Genomic DNA, 16,881 nt, shown 5'->3' with positions numbered 1-16,881 from the left:
TGGGCGTGTCCTGCTGGTCGCGGAAATGGCGGCAATAATGTCAAAACACCTCACCCGCTGCAGCGATAAATTCGCTGTGCTGGGGTGTCTGTGCCAGAAGCAAATTCAATGCGCAAGGATAGGTGAGTAAGTAGTTTTACAAAACACAGTGAAATACAGTTTTAAAAAGTTGCAAGAGATCGCTGCTCCCGGCTGTGCCTCAGGAGGAATTCTTACCTTAATAATTTTTAACCTACACCAATAGTACTCTACAGGTCTTTGCTTACACACAAATACATATTCATTCCAATGCTATTTACTTGTATTGTATCGTATTGCAATTGGATTTATATAGCACTTCCTACCCCTGACGAGGCATCAACGCACTTTTTCAGTGAATAGCACGCTACTCCGGAACCCATAAAGGATTAGTGTTGAATTAGTATAGTGAAATATGGAAGTATGTTGAGTGGTGGACATACCTTTCAAACCAAACTTGTTGACAATGCCAATGCTTGTTTATTTGTTTTTCACACTTGACAGCAATGCATTTGGTATTCATTTTTTTTCGTGGAGGGCTGCGAAGGCTCACAATCATATTCAGGTTGTGGTTTGTGTAAAAAAATTAAACGGGGAGAAAATGCTGTTCAGCCCGCTTCCACAGAAGCCGCCCACAATATCTGTGCTCCCTACCTCGCCACCTTGCTGTGGCATTTTGCCCCCTGTTTCTGCCTCGTTGCTCATTTACTCGGTGCATTGCAGTCAGTGAAATATCAATCAGAAGGAAGAATGCAGCACGAATCCCACATACCCTTTTACCCTCGAGGAAAAACCTCAGAGCAAGAGTGGTAGAAAAAAGAATGAATGCAATTATTTCAAAAAGTTCTTGCATGAAAACAAAAGGATACAAAGTACCAACAAAGTAAAGAGGAAACACGAGACGAGGTAGGGTTTCTGTGGCAACAACGGGCAGGATGTTGTTCCACCAACAGTTTATCACTCCTGAAAGACGTTGGCAGAATTGTCCTTTTCTCTAACAAAAATAGATATGTGACTAGAAAAGAGAGGGACAGACAAACGCATAACTGCTGCTGCTGCTGGAATGACTCAAGATTCAAGCCACTTAAGATCGAGGTCCTCCGCACACGCCCCCACGCCCCCCCCCCCCTCCCAACACCACCCATCCCCTCAGCCCCATGGGAAGGAAACAACATTCACGGTGCAGAAGGAAATGTAGTAAATATATTAATGTTAACACTGTTATTGTGACAAGCATCTGGAATGAGTGTAATGTGTTGTTATTCATAATATGTTTGTGTTAAACTAAAGGGTCTCAAAGTACAACAACAAATCATTAAAGCAATGAATATTCTATTTGAATCCCTTACAAAAAAAGATGTGATTAATTTAAAACATAAAGTTATAGATTCAGTGGCTAAATGAAAAGGATAAATACACAAAGAAAAAGTACGACTACAATGAGAGTTACAATCAAGCTAACCAGTTGATAAGCAGTGGACGGCTTTTATGCCCACTTTTAGAAAATAAAAGGTCTTGCAGGGACAGCGCATGCGAGACCAAACAAGCATTTACAATGCAATGGTTTTGCCTTTGTTAAAGTTAGAGCTATTGGCATTGCTCTTGACATTATTTTTATTTATGGTTTTTTTCAACATAAATAAATGGCATTGTCATTTACAATGCCACTAGCTTTATCTCTCGCAAATGACACACACAAACACACACAGAGCCCCCTACACACACCCCCACACAGAGCCCCCCACACACAGCCACACAGAGCCCCCCACACACACAGCCACACAGAGCCCCCCACACACACAGCCACACAGAGCCCCCCACACACACAGCCACACAAAGCTTCCTACACACACAGCCACACAGAGCCCTCCACACACACCCACACAGCACAAGCAGGCAACAGGGGCACACGGAGGCACAAGCAGGCAACAGGGGCACACAGAGGCACAAGCAGGCAACAGGGGCACACAGAGGCACAAGCAGGCAACAGGGGCACACGGAGGCACAAGCAGGCAACAGAGGCACACGGAGGCACAAGCAGGCAACAGGGGCACGAAAACGGAGGCACAAGCAGGCAACAGGGGCACGAAAACGGAGGCACAAGCAGGCAACAGGGGCACACGGAGGCACAAGCAGGCAACAGGGGCACACGGAGGCACAAGCAGGCAACAGGGGCACACGGAGGCACAAGCAGGCAACAGGGGCATGAAAACAGGCACAAGCAGGCAACAGGGGCACGAAAACTGAGGCACAAGCAGGCGACAGGGGCACAAGGAGGCACCAGCAGGCAACAGGGGCACACGGAGGCACAAGCAGGCAACAGGGGCACACGTAGGCACAAGCAGGCAACAGGGGCACACGGAGGCACAAACAGGTAACAGGGGCACACGGAGGCACAAGCAGGCAACAGGGGCACACGGAGGCACAAGCAGGCAACAGGGGCACACGGAGGCACAAGCAGGCAACAGGGTCATGAAAACAAGCACAAGCAGGCAAAAGGGTCACAAGCATGAATTGTAATTTAGACGGGGCTGAAGTGGAGAACGGTCAGTAGGGAAGTAGTGCGGCTGGTGCAGTGGTACCAGGCCGAAAGGTGAGAGGGGCTGTCTGCACCCCAGTTTGGACAGTTTCCACTACCTAACAGGGATTGGTGGGAGGGGGGGCGTACTTCTTGCTTGCTTTAGGGCTGTTACTTCGGGGACGCAGTGCACGCTCCTGCCTGCTGCCGCCGGGACACGACAACAGGCAGGGAGAGGACAGGCTGGGAGAGGGCAGGGAGGAGACAGGCTGGGAGAGGGCAGGCTGGGAGAGGGAGGGGACAAGCTGGGAGAGGGCAGGCTGGGAGAGGGCAGGGAGGGGACAGGTTGGGAGAGGGCAGGCTGGAAGTGGACAGGCTGGGAGAGGACAGGCTGGGAAAGGGCAGGCTGGAAGTGGACAGGCTGGGAAAGGGCAGGGAGGGGACAGGCTGGGAGAGAACAGGCTGGGAGAGAACAGGCTGGGAGAGGACAGGCTGCGAGAAGACAGGCTGCGAGAGGACAGGCTGCGAGAGGACAGGCTGCGAGAGGACAGGCTGCGAGAGGACAGGCTGGAAGAGGACAGGCTGGAAGAGGACAGGCTGGAAGAGAGCAGGCTGGGAGAGGGCAGGCTGGGAGAGGGCAGGCTGGGAGAGGGCAGCAAACAGCTGGCCTGGGAAAACAGCACAGGGATCCTTGAAACCAACGCCCGTACTTCATAACTGTAACCAGTCCCTATAAGACCAGGGAAGCAGTGCTTGGATCCCTGAAACCAGAGGCAATTCTCTGTGTCTGAAGCCTGTCCGGAAACTTGCAAACCCAGGCCTCACTGGAGAGACACTGGCGATTGCCATCTTGAGGAGTGAAATGACTGGTGGATCGTGACAACTTCAGGAATAGCCTTTTGGTGCGGTTGGTGATCAGGACAGCAGAGGAAGCCCGAGTATCATCTTTGTTGGGGGCTGTTCGGGGATCAAAACAAAAATGGAGGAAGGCCCTCTGAGAGGGGGGGGGGGGAGGGGTCTGATTCATCACCAGCTCATTGAAGTGTTCCGAGTTAGAATCGTCTTTAGTTGTAGGGGAGGGCTGATGGGCGGGGGCAGAGGTCACTCACTCTGGTCTCCCTGTAGGGCCACAGCATTCACCATCTTGCAGAGTGAAAGCTGAAGGCCAAGGCGTCGGCCGCAGCCCCGTACTGCCGTCCTACAGGCGCCTGGCCGATACCACGCAGCGCTGTCCCAGGCTCTCGTCCGCCTGCCTCCTACTTGCCCTGCAGCCAACCATCTCCTCGGATGACGGGCTGCCGGCGATACCTCCCTGCAGCTTGGTTTGACCTTCATGCCCTTTCCCGCAGATCGGTCCGGCTCGCCGAGCTCCTCATGCCGCCATGTTGGGGTCAGGCAGCGTATTCTTGAACCCTCCCCAAGTCTCCCTCAGGTCGTTATTGCTGCCGCCAATGAGACCACCAGGCTCCGGGATGTTTCCTAAATGTGAAACCGGGGTCCCAGAGCGGCCAGACCCCCTGGGTCCGCAAAAGAGAAATCAACGTGGCAGGCTACTGCCCGGGCGCCGCATGAGACAGGAGCAGGAAGGCGGGTGCCCTCAATCCCGGACCAGATTTGGGGGCGTTGATGAGAAGAGGCTTTCGGCTGACGTAGCCAAAAGCCAAAAATTCTCGGGAACGCCCCCGAATCTGGTCCGAGATTGACGGACAGAGCCCTCTCCCAATGGCTAGCCTCCATTTATGGAGCTAGCCAATGGGAGGAGGGGGCGGATACCCGACCCCACACAGAAATCATAACGTTTTTTGGCGCATGCGCACTACGTGCGCATCGCCAGTCAAAACCTAAAAAGGATTCTGATTTTGTAGACTTAACAAGGAAACTTCAGCCTGATGCTTCCCCATCTAAGTTATTCGGTACATGAGTAGAACTGATGACAGCTTCATTGCTTGCATGTATCCATGCTGGGAGTATTGTGATGAAAGTCTCGTTTTGACACTGACGTGTAGGGTTGCATCCTGCTGAAGCAGATTCTGCTCAAGGCCTTCTAAATGTGAAACTGTAAAATGGTGGATTCAATAAACGTAACATTTCAAAGATGGATGCCCGTGTTCCATCTGCTTTCCTTTGCCTTCTACAAGTCTGACAACATTTATTATATTAGAATTTAATGCATAGTCAACGAAATGAAAACAACAACTCGTATCCAAAATAGCACCAAGGTTTTCAAATAGTATAAGTGGACGCCACATTTTTGCATATCCTCAAAGGTGGGTGATTTTGTTAATGTACACATATATTCATTTTATGTATCAGTCACTATTGCTGTCTATTTTTAGTGACATTAGCAATACACTAGGTGCCTGAAACATTACCCACTTATGTTACAACGATGACAAGAATTTAATTTCTGTGTCACACAACTAGGTGTCAAAGATATTACAACTCTAACCTCCTTGCTGGGCACTTTCATTACCTGCTTCATTCCATGATGCCTGGTCCATCAATGTTAAGAGGAAAAGACTAGAACGGGAAAACTGCTCCAGTTCCTTGTGTACAATACAAGTAGAATCTGTGGCAATATGATGAAGTATCTATGCATGAAACAGAATCAGTGTGTCATATTTCCAGATTACACTGGGCCATGAGGCATCAAAGGGGAGTAAGCTGTTAATGGACAAATACATGAGAAATGTTATGTAGCACCCTGTACCAGGTAGCCCTCTAGCAATGCCAATGTACCAAGAGGCACCATGTCAAAAATAGTAATAAGCATTGGCAAGCCAATAGATCTCGATCTTTGGATCTATTGGCTTTGCTAATGATGTTTGCCAAAACCGTGCAAAACTGGCAAAAAATATTTTATTTTATGCTGTTGCTGTGCAGCATCGGCCAACATAATGCGGGAGGGGGGTGGAAAAGCACACAAGGGAAAGAGCAACACAGAGTGCAGGGTGAGTGGTGGGTTTGTATGGAGTAGAAAAAGACCAGGGTGAGAGCAACACGGAGCATGCGGGTGAAAAGTACACAAGGGACGGATCAATACAGAGTGCAGAAGAAGGAAGGAATAAATCAGAGCAAGATATCTAATGTCCTATTTAAAACAAGGGCTTCTGTAAACGTATAATAATCCACATTTGTAAAGCGCGAACAATCACCCGTAAGGGTCTCTAGGCACTGGGGGCCGTCGGGAAGATTAAGCAAGCTATTGCCCAGAGTCACATGGTGCTGGGCTAATCTGCCGCCGGGGATCGAACCGTAATCCCCAAATTCCACCGTCAGTCGCCCTGGCCGCGACGCCACACCTCTCCACTATCTATCTAGGTCATGCAACAAAAAAAAACGTATGACACAAAAAAAAATATGCAGAAGGTGTATTTATACAATGCTATCTTCTAAACTTCAACAAAGCCTGTTTCTACTGTTGTTATCATAGCAGTGTTGGCAACAACAGGGGACCCTTGCTCATGGCATCATGTGTTGCCTGGCCTATAGCATCCCACCTGCAAATGCCTATTTAAACATAGGAGCACCATGTGGAAGCCAGAGGTAGTTTTTAAAGTAAGGAAGATGGCATTTCACTTAAAACGCCCGTGGATTGGCATCCTCGCCCCCTCCCCCCAGCCGCACAAACAGAGTACAGTCTAGTTAGAACACAACAGCTTACCGGTCCCTATTAAACAACATTGTCCTAGTTACAGTGTACCCCAGTTAAAGTCACCCCAGTTGAAGAGTTCCGTTTGTTATCACAAACAGAACAAGATGTTGATCACAGTACTAGCGCCTAGCGCTCAGCTCACAGTACATACTGTAGGCACTCACCTGCAGACACAAGTCTCGCACCAGTAGGCTTGCCCATGTCGCCTGTGACAATAACTAAACGCTGTCTACGTCAAAAACTGAATTATGGCTTTACAAATTGACTTGTATTACTATTTGCGAGATGACTAATCTTGAAGTAAATGCAATGTATGTACTGTAAAAAAAAAAATGCCAATAAAAATGATTTTGCACAAAAAAAAAAAGATGGAATTTCACAGACCTAAAATCCATATTTAATATACATTAAAATATTCCAGTGAGAACAAACTTCAAGCTCTGCCTGGAGCTCCTCTTCGAGCCTCTAATTTCTAAATAGCAACCAAAGAAAATAGCACTGTTGCTCGTGTTCTGGGCATACTTAAATAGACCCTGCTGTGCAACGTAAAGCTTTGTGGACTGGTCAGCATATAGGAGGAATGAGATGTAAACTGACAGATATCACCATTCATATGACATTGTCTGCAAAGTAACCTGATTATCCACGGAGGAATCTATACCTGGAGTAAATACCGCTGACCATGTCGTGCTGGAGGGGGATGTCTGCAGTCTTGCTGGGCCCAGCTGCTTTTGACATCAGCAGGACCACCAACCCGCGCATCTGTAGATTGTTACGGCTATCAGCCACGAAACTCCTGCCAACAAAGGAAAAAAATACCACATTAAGCCATTATCGAAAACCTGGTGCGGGCACATAATTACTGCTTGGCCATGCTAATATCCCCTATGGGCATTCTGCCTAAATGAAACCATTTATTGTTAACTCTGGGGCATAAGTGGCAAATCACCTTTGCTATATCCAACTCGGCTGGCATAAGAAACAAATGTAAAGAAGAGAAGTCAATGTCTCCATTTTGCTGCCATTTTGTGCGTGTCTGGCAAAAAATTACAATAATCTGCAATAGCTTCAGAAAGTTCAGTCAGCTGCTAAAACTAGGATTGTGCAAAGCTTTTATAATGCAAGCTAAGTCTCACGTTGACAACCAATGCTATGTCGCTTAAAGTTTACATTTTCTCACTTTTCCTACATTTAGGCGTCGATTACGTTTTTCTCCACAAATGTGCCACGTAGGCACTGAGTTAAACTTAAAAACCGTTTTCCATGTGGCTTTGAAAATGGATGTACGTTGGCAAACCTTTCTCTCTCAACAACTTACATGGGGCGAAAAATATTGTCTTTGGTGTCAAGGCCAAATATGAAAAACTTTGTGGCATACCAATATTAATAGTATTCACGCAAATTATGGTCAGTTTCCAAGAAGAAATATTTTGAAACTTCGCCAAGTAAAACAAGCCTTTGTTTGTGGAAATCAGGGTAAAAGCACTGCTAGGGGTACATTTTATACAATGTACTTATCATTTGTAAGTAACTGAGCGTATTTATGAAGTGAAGAGTCACTGATAGAACTGCTTTCAGGAGCTGGTCACCTTATTACAAGCAAATGCAGATATAATAAGTTGTAGGAACAAAGGGCCTGATTCCGAAGAACGCAAAGTCCTTGCTTCAGAAGTCGGGAATTTGCTCCTGTGCAATAGCTTCTATATCAGGAATAAACATATACTTTTTATAGGCTCCTATAAGTACAAAGGAACGTTAAAAAATGTTCTTATGTACTTAATTGCGCAAACTTTAAATGCAATATTCTAACCAGGGAAAATGTGTACGTGCAAATGTCCATTTAAGCTTTTCCACGGATGGAGTTTTGCCCAGATAGCACTGCCAAGTTTCACAGGTCAATGCATGATGCGCTGCTCCATTCGGGATTTTTTCCTTTGAATACTGGAACGTGTAATCTTGTTTATTACATTATAAAACAAAGACTACCGGTCTGAGAATTGAAAGAAAACTGGACATGAGCAGCACATCACGCATGGACCTGGGAAACATGGCAACTATGCCCAGGCATAACGTTTCTCCCTTGTAGAGAAACTTCATGCTCTAGACTTACCATTAAATATGGTGGTGCTCCCTCTGAATTTTCACAGCTGCCGAGCTGCTTGATCTTTGCTACTGCTCCACTGTACACTAGGCTCCCTGTTGCCTTCCCTCCTCTTACCTTCCTTTTTTAAAATATATTCTTTTAAGAGGGCCCGTCAACTACACTTTGTTTCTGGGCGGCTGGTTTATTTACTCCCACTCTTTCGCTTTTTGGGGAAATTGTATTTACCATTTATAAACGGCCATTTTCGAATGCTAAATCAAATTTCATTTTGGAATGTGTTTTCTCACAAAAAAAATACACAATTCCAACACCGCTGATGTGGCATGTGTGTGCACTGTGACAACATGACGAAGAAACATGCTACAGTGGCCTTCTTGTAACAAACATTTATTTCCTCAAAGAAAACACATTTCAAGTTGGCCGCCAGTGTATGTGTATGCTTCGTGGTGTCACAGCGCACGTGCATGCCACACTGACGATTTTCAAATGGTGTTTTCTTTAAGAAAACAAATGCCTAAATGACAGGCAGTGTAAGTGTATGAGCTGCTACACAAAACTGCCTATTTTCAGCATTGTTTTTCCAAATATGCCAAAGCATTTTAAAGGCCAGACAAATTGCCTGTGCCAATGCTTGATCTAATTCCTTATTCAAGCGTCAGTTTATGCTAAATCAGAGCTTCTTGAAATGCAAAGCATCTTTTACTTATAAAGGAATATTTACATTCATGTGCAGTGTTGCAGAGAGTGGGACAGCTCCCAGATAGCAGCACATAATCATTCACCATAAGCCCTTTTCGATTATTACCTCTTGTCTATCACCTCTCAAAGTCAGAAGCAAACGTTTGACGGAGGATGAGGAAGGTGGTGGTGGGATTGGTTTAAAAAAGGCCCGCTTGTCCCCAGTACAACAGTGGATGTGCACGCACCTAAGTACTTGTTCTGATATCTTACACAAAATGGCTGGGGTTAATTCTGAGCTATGGTGTGCCTCTTCAGTTTACACTAAATAAGCACCAACTCAAAGTGGTTAATTTAATAAAAGTAAAACTGTGCAGGCAGGCACACTTTTGTCAGACAATTATGTGAGAATCACTAGGAGCGAAGCTTTGACCGCGCCCACACATGTTGGAAGCCAGGAGTACGTTTTGAGTGTACAGAAAATATGTGCTTCCACAAAACAGTGCTTGCCTTCCACTCAGCTGTGATCATTTTATTTATCCAGCTGCCTGAAATTGAACTTTTAGTGGCACACATATGACATAGTAATGCTATTCAAGTGTCTAAAATAACTAGATAATGTATGTTGTTATTCTCTGACAGCAGGACAGAAGGGAAGAAGGCAGTGTTTAACCTAAATGGCTTATTGGATCTGGCTTCAAAGTGCAACTGTCACCCAACCCTTTAATCTACATCAATATTATTGCTATTGCAATTATTGCAATATTATGCTATTCACTTGTAATTCTTCACGATTACCATAGAACAATCCAGTGGCGATAGGCATCTACAGTGGGGGGGGGGGGGGGGGGGAGGGGGGGGCTGAGGTCCTCGCTATGGACCTCTTCTTTCTACACAGCAACTGGATGCTGGAACAACCTTGGCCAACCCTTGGGCTTCTCTCACCAGCATGAGAGCCGCCCTAGGATTGGTGAGAGCTTCCACATTCGGCCCTCCACTGCTCCGGAGGCTTTGGCTTTCTCTAAACCAGTTGTCTTAAGACAGCTGGGTTAGAGATATGTAAAGTGTGCATGTGTGGCTGGCCGTTGCAAGACGGCTGGCCAAAAAGACATGCGTACTTTAAACAGTGCCATACCAGCTCACCCTTCTCTCTCCTGAGTGGCGTGCTTCTGTCACTCTTCTGAAAAATTGGGTTTGCCCACTCTGGAAACGAACAGAGATGCAGAGGAACAGGGACACAAATAGTTCTAGGAGGGAATAAAATATATTAGTCCCTAGCCATGAGTCCTAAATCTCTACAATTGCATTTCTTTTGTTATCAATCCAATACCGAGGGGGGCGTGGCTTGGGCGCCGATGGCGATGGTCGCCTGAGAGCTCGGCTCCGGGACTGAGCCTGGATTTATCCTGAATATCGGAGGCTGAGGGGCACCCCAGACCCCGCATTCGGTTGAGCGAGGCGACGACACCCTCCCGAGGGCCCTGGTGGAGTTTGGTCGGAAGTGGCTTTGACGAAATGCCGAAGTTTGCGGAGTGGCGGAGTGCGACCCAATATGGCGCCCGGACCCCTTTGTCCCCTTGATCGGACCTACGGAGTTGAGGAGGTCTCGCGGGTGTCGCCCGGCACCCGGCTTCACCAGCCTCAGTTGTTTTAGACATTAGACATTGGCTGGTTCGGACCCTCTACAGCGGGACCATACTCGATAGGACGTCCGGGCGGGTGCCCACACACTGGAGGGCGCCGGGCACGGGCGCACTCGGCTCTAGGCAGTGGTCGACACCGCGACTCCGCAACGGGCTGCGGGTTCCTGGCCACCCCAACTACATGGATGGCGCGACGCTCGGGCGCCACAGGACAACCGGGGGAGCTGGTGGCCCGTGCCCCAGGGCTATAGTAGGTGACCGGGCCTGCCCGACTCGAAGACGGGTATCTCCGCCCCCTTATCGGCGCCCTCAGACGCCGTGGCGGTGGCGTGAGCCGAAGCGGCGGAGTCTCCACAGGCTCTGGAGAAGGAGATCGCCCATTCCGGACTGGAGAGCAGAATCCCGGGATAAACGTGCTGGACACTTGCACACGGAGGCGACTACTCCGGGACCTTTGCGGAGAGCCCCTGGCAGCATGGGGAAACCTAGAGGAGCCAAGGGATCCAGCCAGGCCACCTCGGACTCTGAGGCCCAGGACAAGGAAGAACATGGAGATCCTAAAAGACCTGGTGGCGCACCACTCCAGCAACAATTTGACCGTGTACTGGAAGCCATAGAGGCAACTCGGTCGGCCCTACAACAGGACATTGCCCAGGTGGCGACTGGCCTGGGCCTCCTTAGGGCAGACCATGGCAAGCTCTCGGACCGGGTCAAGGAGGTGGAGAGCACGGTGAGGACTATAGAACCGGCGCAGAGAACCCTGGCTGCGACGATAAAGGATGCCATGTCCCGAATTGAGACCCTCGAACGGAGGGCGGAAGATGCGGAAGGCCGAAATAGGAGGAATAACATTCGGGTAGTGGGCCTGCCGGAAAAGGTTGAGGAAGACGACATGGTGCGCTACCTGGAGACCTGGCTCCGAGACACGGTGGTCCCGGAGGGCCTGTCCTCCTTTTACACTCTAGAACGGGCCCACAGAGTTCCAGCGCGACCCCCACAACAGGGACGAGCCCCGAGGCCGGTGGTGGCGCGGTTGCTACATTTCCGGGACAGAGACCTGATCCTAAATGCCGCCAGACACAATGGCCCGTTCCAGGTTGCAAACAGCCAGGTGAATATCTTCCCTGACTATACCTACGAGACGCAGCGCAAGCGGTTCTCCTTCCTGGCGGTTAAGCGTGAACTCAGGAGTGAAGGCATCCAATATTCACTCCTCTTTCCCGCGAGGCTCCGAGTCATTGTCGACGACAAAACCCAGTTCTTCGACACCCCGGAGGAGGCCTGTGACTGGCTCGAACTGTACCGAACAGGGAAGGATGGTTATAGCGCCTCGACCCATCAGGCGGAGGAGCCGGAACAAAGGAGGCGATCTAAGAGGGACAGGAACCGCCGCGGCCGCACAGGAGGACCCTCGACAGCGGAGACATCATCTGAGCGGAGGGGAGTGTTGGAAGTTCTGTCGGAACTATCAGGAGCAAGGGGCGAAGTCATTGAAGAGGAGGAAGAAAACCCGGGTGCTCGGGGGGCTCCATCGGACTCGGAAGACTCAGTGGCAGACAGTACCCACACACCGGTGATCACACCGAAATCGGTGGAGGACCTTCTGGACGGACAGGGGTAATGGGTTCGATTGCCTTGTTTTGGGTGGGGGCCCGGCGGGGGGGAGGCGGCTGCCGTCCTTTATTGCTGATACTGGGAGAGGGAGGGTCGGGTGGCCTCTACTCTTGCCCCGAAAGATTTTGATACGGGGGGGCTTATGATAGTCCTAGTAGCCTGGGCGTCGAGGGCCCACTGCCTCCGCTCAGCCCGCACCTGGCCCATAAGGCCCTCCTACGGTGGCGACCGTAGGGCTAGTGGGGTTTTTGGGGTTGTTCTCCGTAGAAGTTTGGATGGGATCTAGATGGTGCAGTTTGGGTCCTGTTCTGGGGTGGTTGGGTGGGGGTTCTGTTGGGTTTTGGGGGGTTTGGTTCTGGTTGGGGAAAATGGCCGCCGACAGCGCTGGGAGGAATGATGTTTTTTCTTTGTGGGGACCCGTACGGGGGGACTGTGCAAGAACACTTTGGGACGATGGCTGATGTTGCTAACTTGAAATGTATAACTTGGAACGTGAGGGGGCTTCACACTATGTCCAGGCGTCACAAGGTCCACGCTTATTTGGTGCGTAGGGGAGTGCAAATGGCGCTGCTGCAGGAAACGCATCTGAACAAGGCGGAAGGGGCGGCGCTTCAGCGTAGGTGGCGAGGGCAGGTCTTCTCTACGGCGTACTCTGCTTATGCCAGGGGGGCGCTAATATGGATCAGGGCAGGAGTCCCCTTTCAAGTCACGAGGACAGTGTTGGACCCGGAGGGGCGCTTCGTGGCCATATCAGGCACGCTAGGAGGGAGGGACTTGAATGTTTGTTGTGTGTATGCCCCTAATATGGATCAGACTGCCTTCCTTTCCGGGTTATCGGGCTCGTTGGCCCACCTTTTCACCGGTCCCCTCCTGTTGGGGGGAGACTTTAACTCCGTGGTAGATGTAGACATGGACCGCTCGCATCCCCCGCTCCCCGACTCCCCGGTCCGGCGGGTGGCAAAGGGCCGTCAGGATTGGCAGACCCGCTGGGGTTTGACGGACATCTGGAGGGCGCATCACCCCGCGTCTAGAGATTATTCGTACTTTTCGAGCCTTCATGAGCTGCATGTTAGACTGGATGGCTTTCTTGGTTCGTCCGAATTAATCTCGGCGGCGGTCCGATCAGAGTATTTATCGCGGACCATTTCGGACCATAACCCCCTCCTACTGGACATTCGCTGGTTCCCTGGGACGCCGGCGGTACCCACCTGGAAGATGCGCCCCGAGATCCTCGAGGACAGTGTCTTCAAGGCAGACCTAGGGGAGAAAATCACGGATTATTTTGCATCCAACGGCGGCTCCGCGAGTACTAGGGCGCTCGAATGGGACGCTTTCAAGGTGGTGGTGAGGGGGTACTGTATCTCTAAGAGGGTGGGCATGCGGCGTGTTATCCTGGCTGATTTAGACGCAGCGGACCGAACGCTTCGCGAGCTCGAAATTAGCCGACCCGGACACCCGGAATTGCAAACACGAACGGTAGAGGCGAGGGAGAAGGTGGCGGTGGAGGTCGAGCGGCTCCGCTGTTTCGATTACAAGGCCTACACGGTCCGATCTATAGCGGAGGGCGACAGATCGAGCGCATTACTGGCGTGGCTGGCCAACCCTACGCGCCAGTCCCAAACGACGACTGGGATGCGTGGGGCGGATGGGACCGAGGTGTACACCCAACCGGAGATTCTTACTTGCTTCCGGCATTATTACGAATGTTTATATCGCAGTCGCTCCGCGCGCGACCCGGACCGGCTTGTTGACTATCTTCGCCCGCTGGAACTCCGCACGGTGGAACAAGAAGTGGCAGACGCCCTGGGATCTGACATAGGCTTGGGGGAGATCCGCGGGGCCATCAAACGGATGGCGAGGAACAAGACCCCGGGCCTGGATGGCCTGCCGGTGGAGTTCTATGCAGCATATGCTGACCTTCTGGCCCCTCGTTTAATGGTGGTCTACAGAGAGGCGAAGAGGCTGGGTCGCCTCCCCGGCTCGATGTGTGAGGCGTTGGTGGTTCCTCTTCTCAAGCCAGGCCGAGACTCGTCTGACCCGGGGTCCTACCGTCCCCTCTCAATGTTGACGGTGGACTACAAGATATTGAGCAGCATCTTGGCCTCGAGGCTGTTGGGACACATGCGTTCCCTAGTACACGAGGACCAAGCCGGTTTCATCCCACGGCGAAATACGACCATGAACATCCGACGGTTGTTCCGCTTGCTTGGGGAACAGTTTGTGGATGCCCCGTCCCCGGTAGTTTTGTCGGTAGACCTGGAGAAGGCGTTCGATAGCCTAGAATGGGACTATTTAGACGCGGTGTTGCGGAAATTCGGCCTTGGGGAGGGATTTGTTAAATGGACAGCTGTTCTTTACGCTTCTGCTTCAGCCAGGGTTAGATCGGGCCCTTTGATTTCATCGCGTTATCCGGTGGAGCGTGGCACGCGGCAAGGGTGCTCCTTATCCCCGCTTCTTTTTGCACTAGCGGTGGAGCCACTAGCGATGCATCTTCGCTCGGGAGCCCACTATACGGGCTTACGGACAGCGGCGGGCCCACATTACGTTTCGCTCTATGCGGACGACCTGTTGCTCTTCCTGGAAGATCCGATCGACGCATTACGGGGAGCGGAATTAGCGCTAACGGAGTTCGGGGAAGTCTCGGGCCTACGAGTGAACTGGTCTAAGACCTGCCTCTTCCCGATGCGTAGGGGTGTCCCCAACCCGGCGCTAAGTAGAGAGATCAGATGGGAACCCGACTGCTTTAAATACCTTGGGGTATTTGTGTACCACGACCAACCCGACCTCCTGGACGGAAACATTGCCCGTTGCATGCGAGCACTCCGAGGCAGCATGGATTTTTGGGCCACGCTGCCGCTCTCCGTGGCAGGACGCATTGCCCTGCTCAAAATGGTGGCGCTCCCCCGACTTTTGTATTACTTTCGGACTTTGCCGATCTGGGTACCACCGGCTACGTTTCGCCGCTTGCGTTCTATGGTGATCGGGTTTCTTTGGGGCACGGGCCGACGGCGGGTGGCTCTCAATACCCTGATGAGGCCGAAGGACGAAGGGGGGCTCGCTGTGCCGGACTTTGAGAAGTACTATCTGGCGGCGCAGCTCCAGACATACACCCAGGAGATAGCCAGGGAGTTCAGAGGCCCGGAAGACGGTAGGGGGACGGGTATAGCCAGGCACATCCTATCCTTTATCGCGCTGCGACAGCGTTTAGTCCTTCGGGACTTGTCGATGGAGGAGCGGACTATCCGACTCTGCTGGAATCGGGCTCATAACAGAGGTCACCTGCGGACCCCATATGCACCTGAAATACCATTGGGGATGCTGACGGCCCTCCCCCACGGAGGAGACTGGTCGCGACTGGCGGACTGGGAGGAGTCGGGTTTACAGCTCGTCGGAGACCTGTATGAGGACGGAGTGCTCCTGTCCTTTCAGGATCTCATTGACCGCTTTGGGATCCCCCGGGGCGATTTTCTGCTGCACTCGGCCATTGTGCGAGTGATCCAGGCGTATTGGCAAAACGGGTTAGAAGAACCTCAGTTGTCTCAGGTGTGCCAGTATGTAATGATGTCGGCAGGAACAGTGAAGGCGGTCACATGCCTTTACGGCAGGCTGATCGCCGAGGGGTTGGTCCCTCTCACCACACTGAAGTCCCGCTGGGAAGAGGACATCGGTAGGGAGATCCCGGAGACGACCTGGTCCCAGCTGGTGAGGCGAGCATGGAAGGGGACGCGTTGTGCCCGTTTCCAGCTGGTCCACTACTATGTTCTCCATAGGGCGTACCTGACCCCGGTTAAGATCAGGCGTTATTTTGCCACAGCCTCGGCGGAATGCCCTAGGTGCCCGGCTCAGGAGGCGGACCTCCTACACATGCTATGGGCCTGTCCCGGATTGACGGCCTACTGGCAGGAGGTGACGGCGACCTTAGAAGAGGTGACGAGGAGGCAACTATCGGTCGATGCGGCGGTAGGGCTACTGCACTGGTTCCCCCATACCCCCCGGAATAAAATCACCAGTAAATTTATAGACCTGGGGCTCCTACTGGCTAAACGAGAGGTGACCAGGAATTGGAAGGCACGTGCTGGTCCTACGGGCAGCAGATGGCACGGTGAACTTTTGAAATGGGCGGCGGGTGAGAGCGCGCTGCGATATCAGTTGGCTTGGAGGTAAAGCAATGAGAAGGCGCAGGAGGCCGCGTTGGAATGGGAAACGCTGGTGCAGGCCCTCAGGGATTATTGTACCCCCAGCGATTCCGAAAGCGAAGAAGCAACTAGACCCGAGTCCCGTTAAACACTAGCATTGACAGCACTATTACCTTCCCCGGGGGTCAAACAGTGGATCCTACAGTGATAAACTCCCTGGCGCTGCTGGTGGGGGGGGGGGGGGGAGTTCCATAATGTCTGGTAGCTGGGGGGGGGAGGGTTTTCCTTTTTTGGGGGTTGGGGTTTGTTTAGAAAAGCAGATGACGGACAGTGTGTTATCCGGACCAGCTCCAGCGCCCTATTGACCCCAGCTACATTCACCGCCTAACCCCAAGAACACGAGCCGCTTGGCTGTATAGCAATGCTATGGAAGGGGGTCGGTGGGCTGTATATTGTAAGAGTTGCCTATAATATGATGCTGGTCGTTACTGTATTGTTGTACTAATTCCTGCAAT

At 51.3% G+C, this 16,881-nt stretch overlaps 1 protein-coding gene across 1 annotated transcript in view; it reads right to left on the bottom strand.

The window, feature by feature from the left end:
* PDSS2 (decaprenyl diphosphate synthase subunit 2) overlaps window positions 1-16,881 on the bottom strand; it is a 694,554-nt gene that overhangs the window by 464,469 nt on the left and 213,204 nt on the right. The window contains exon 2 of the mRNA XM_086926695.1: window positions 6,853-6,987. Coding sequence (XP_086782821.1) covers window positions 6,853-6,987 — 135 coding nt within the window. The remainder of the gene's footprint in view (window positions 1-6,852; window positions 6,988-16,881) is intronic.

The sequence above is a fragment of the Lissotriton vulgaris genome, chromosome 6 (genome assembly GCF_964263255.1).
Source record: "Lissotriton vulgaris chromosome 6, aLisVul1.2, whole genome shotgun sequence".
NCBI lineage: Eukaryota > Metazoa > Chordata > Amphibia > Caudata > Salamandridae > Lissotriton > Lissotriton vulgaris.
Note: the sequence above shows the minus strand (reverse complement) of the source record. Positions and strands in the feature narration are given on the sequence as shown.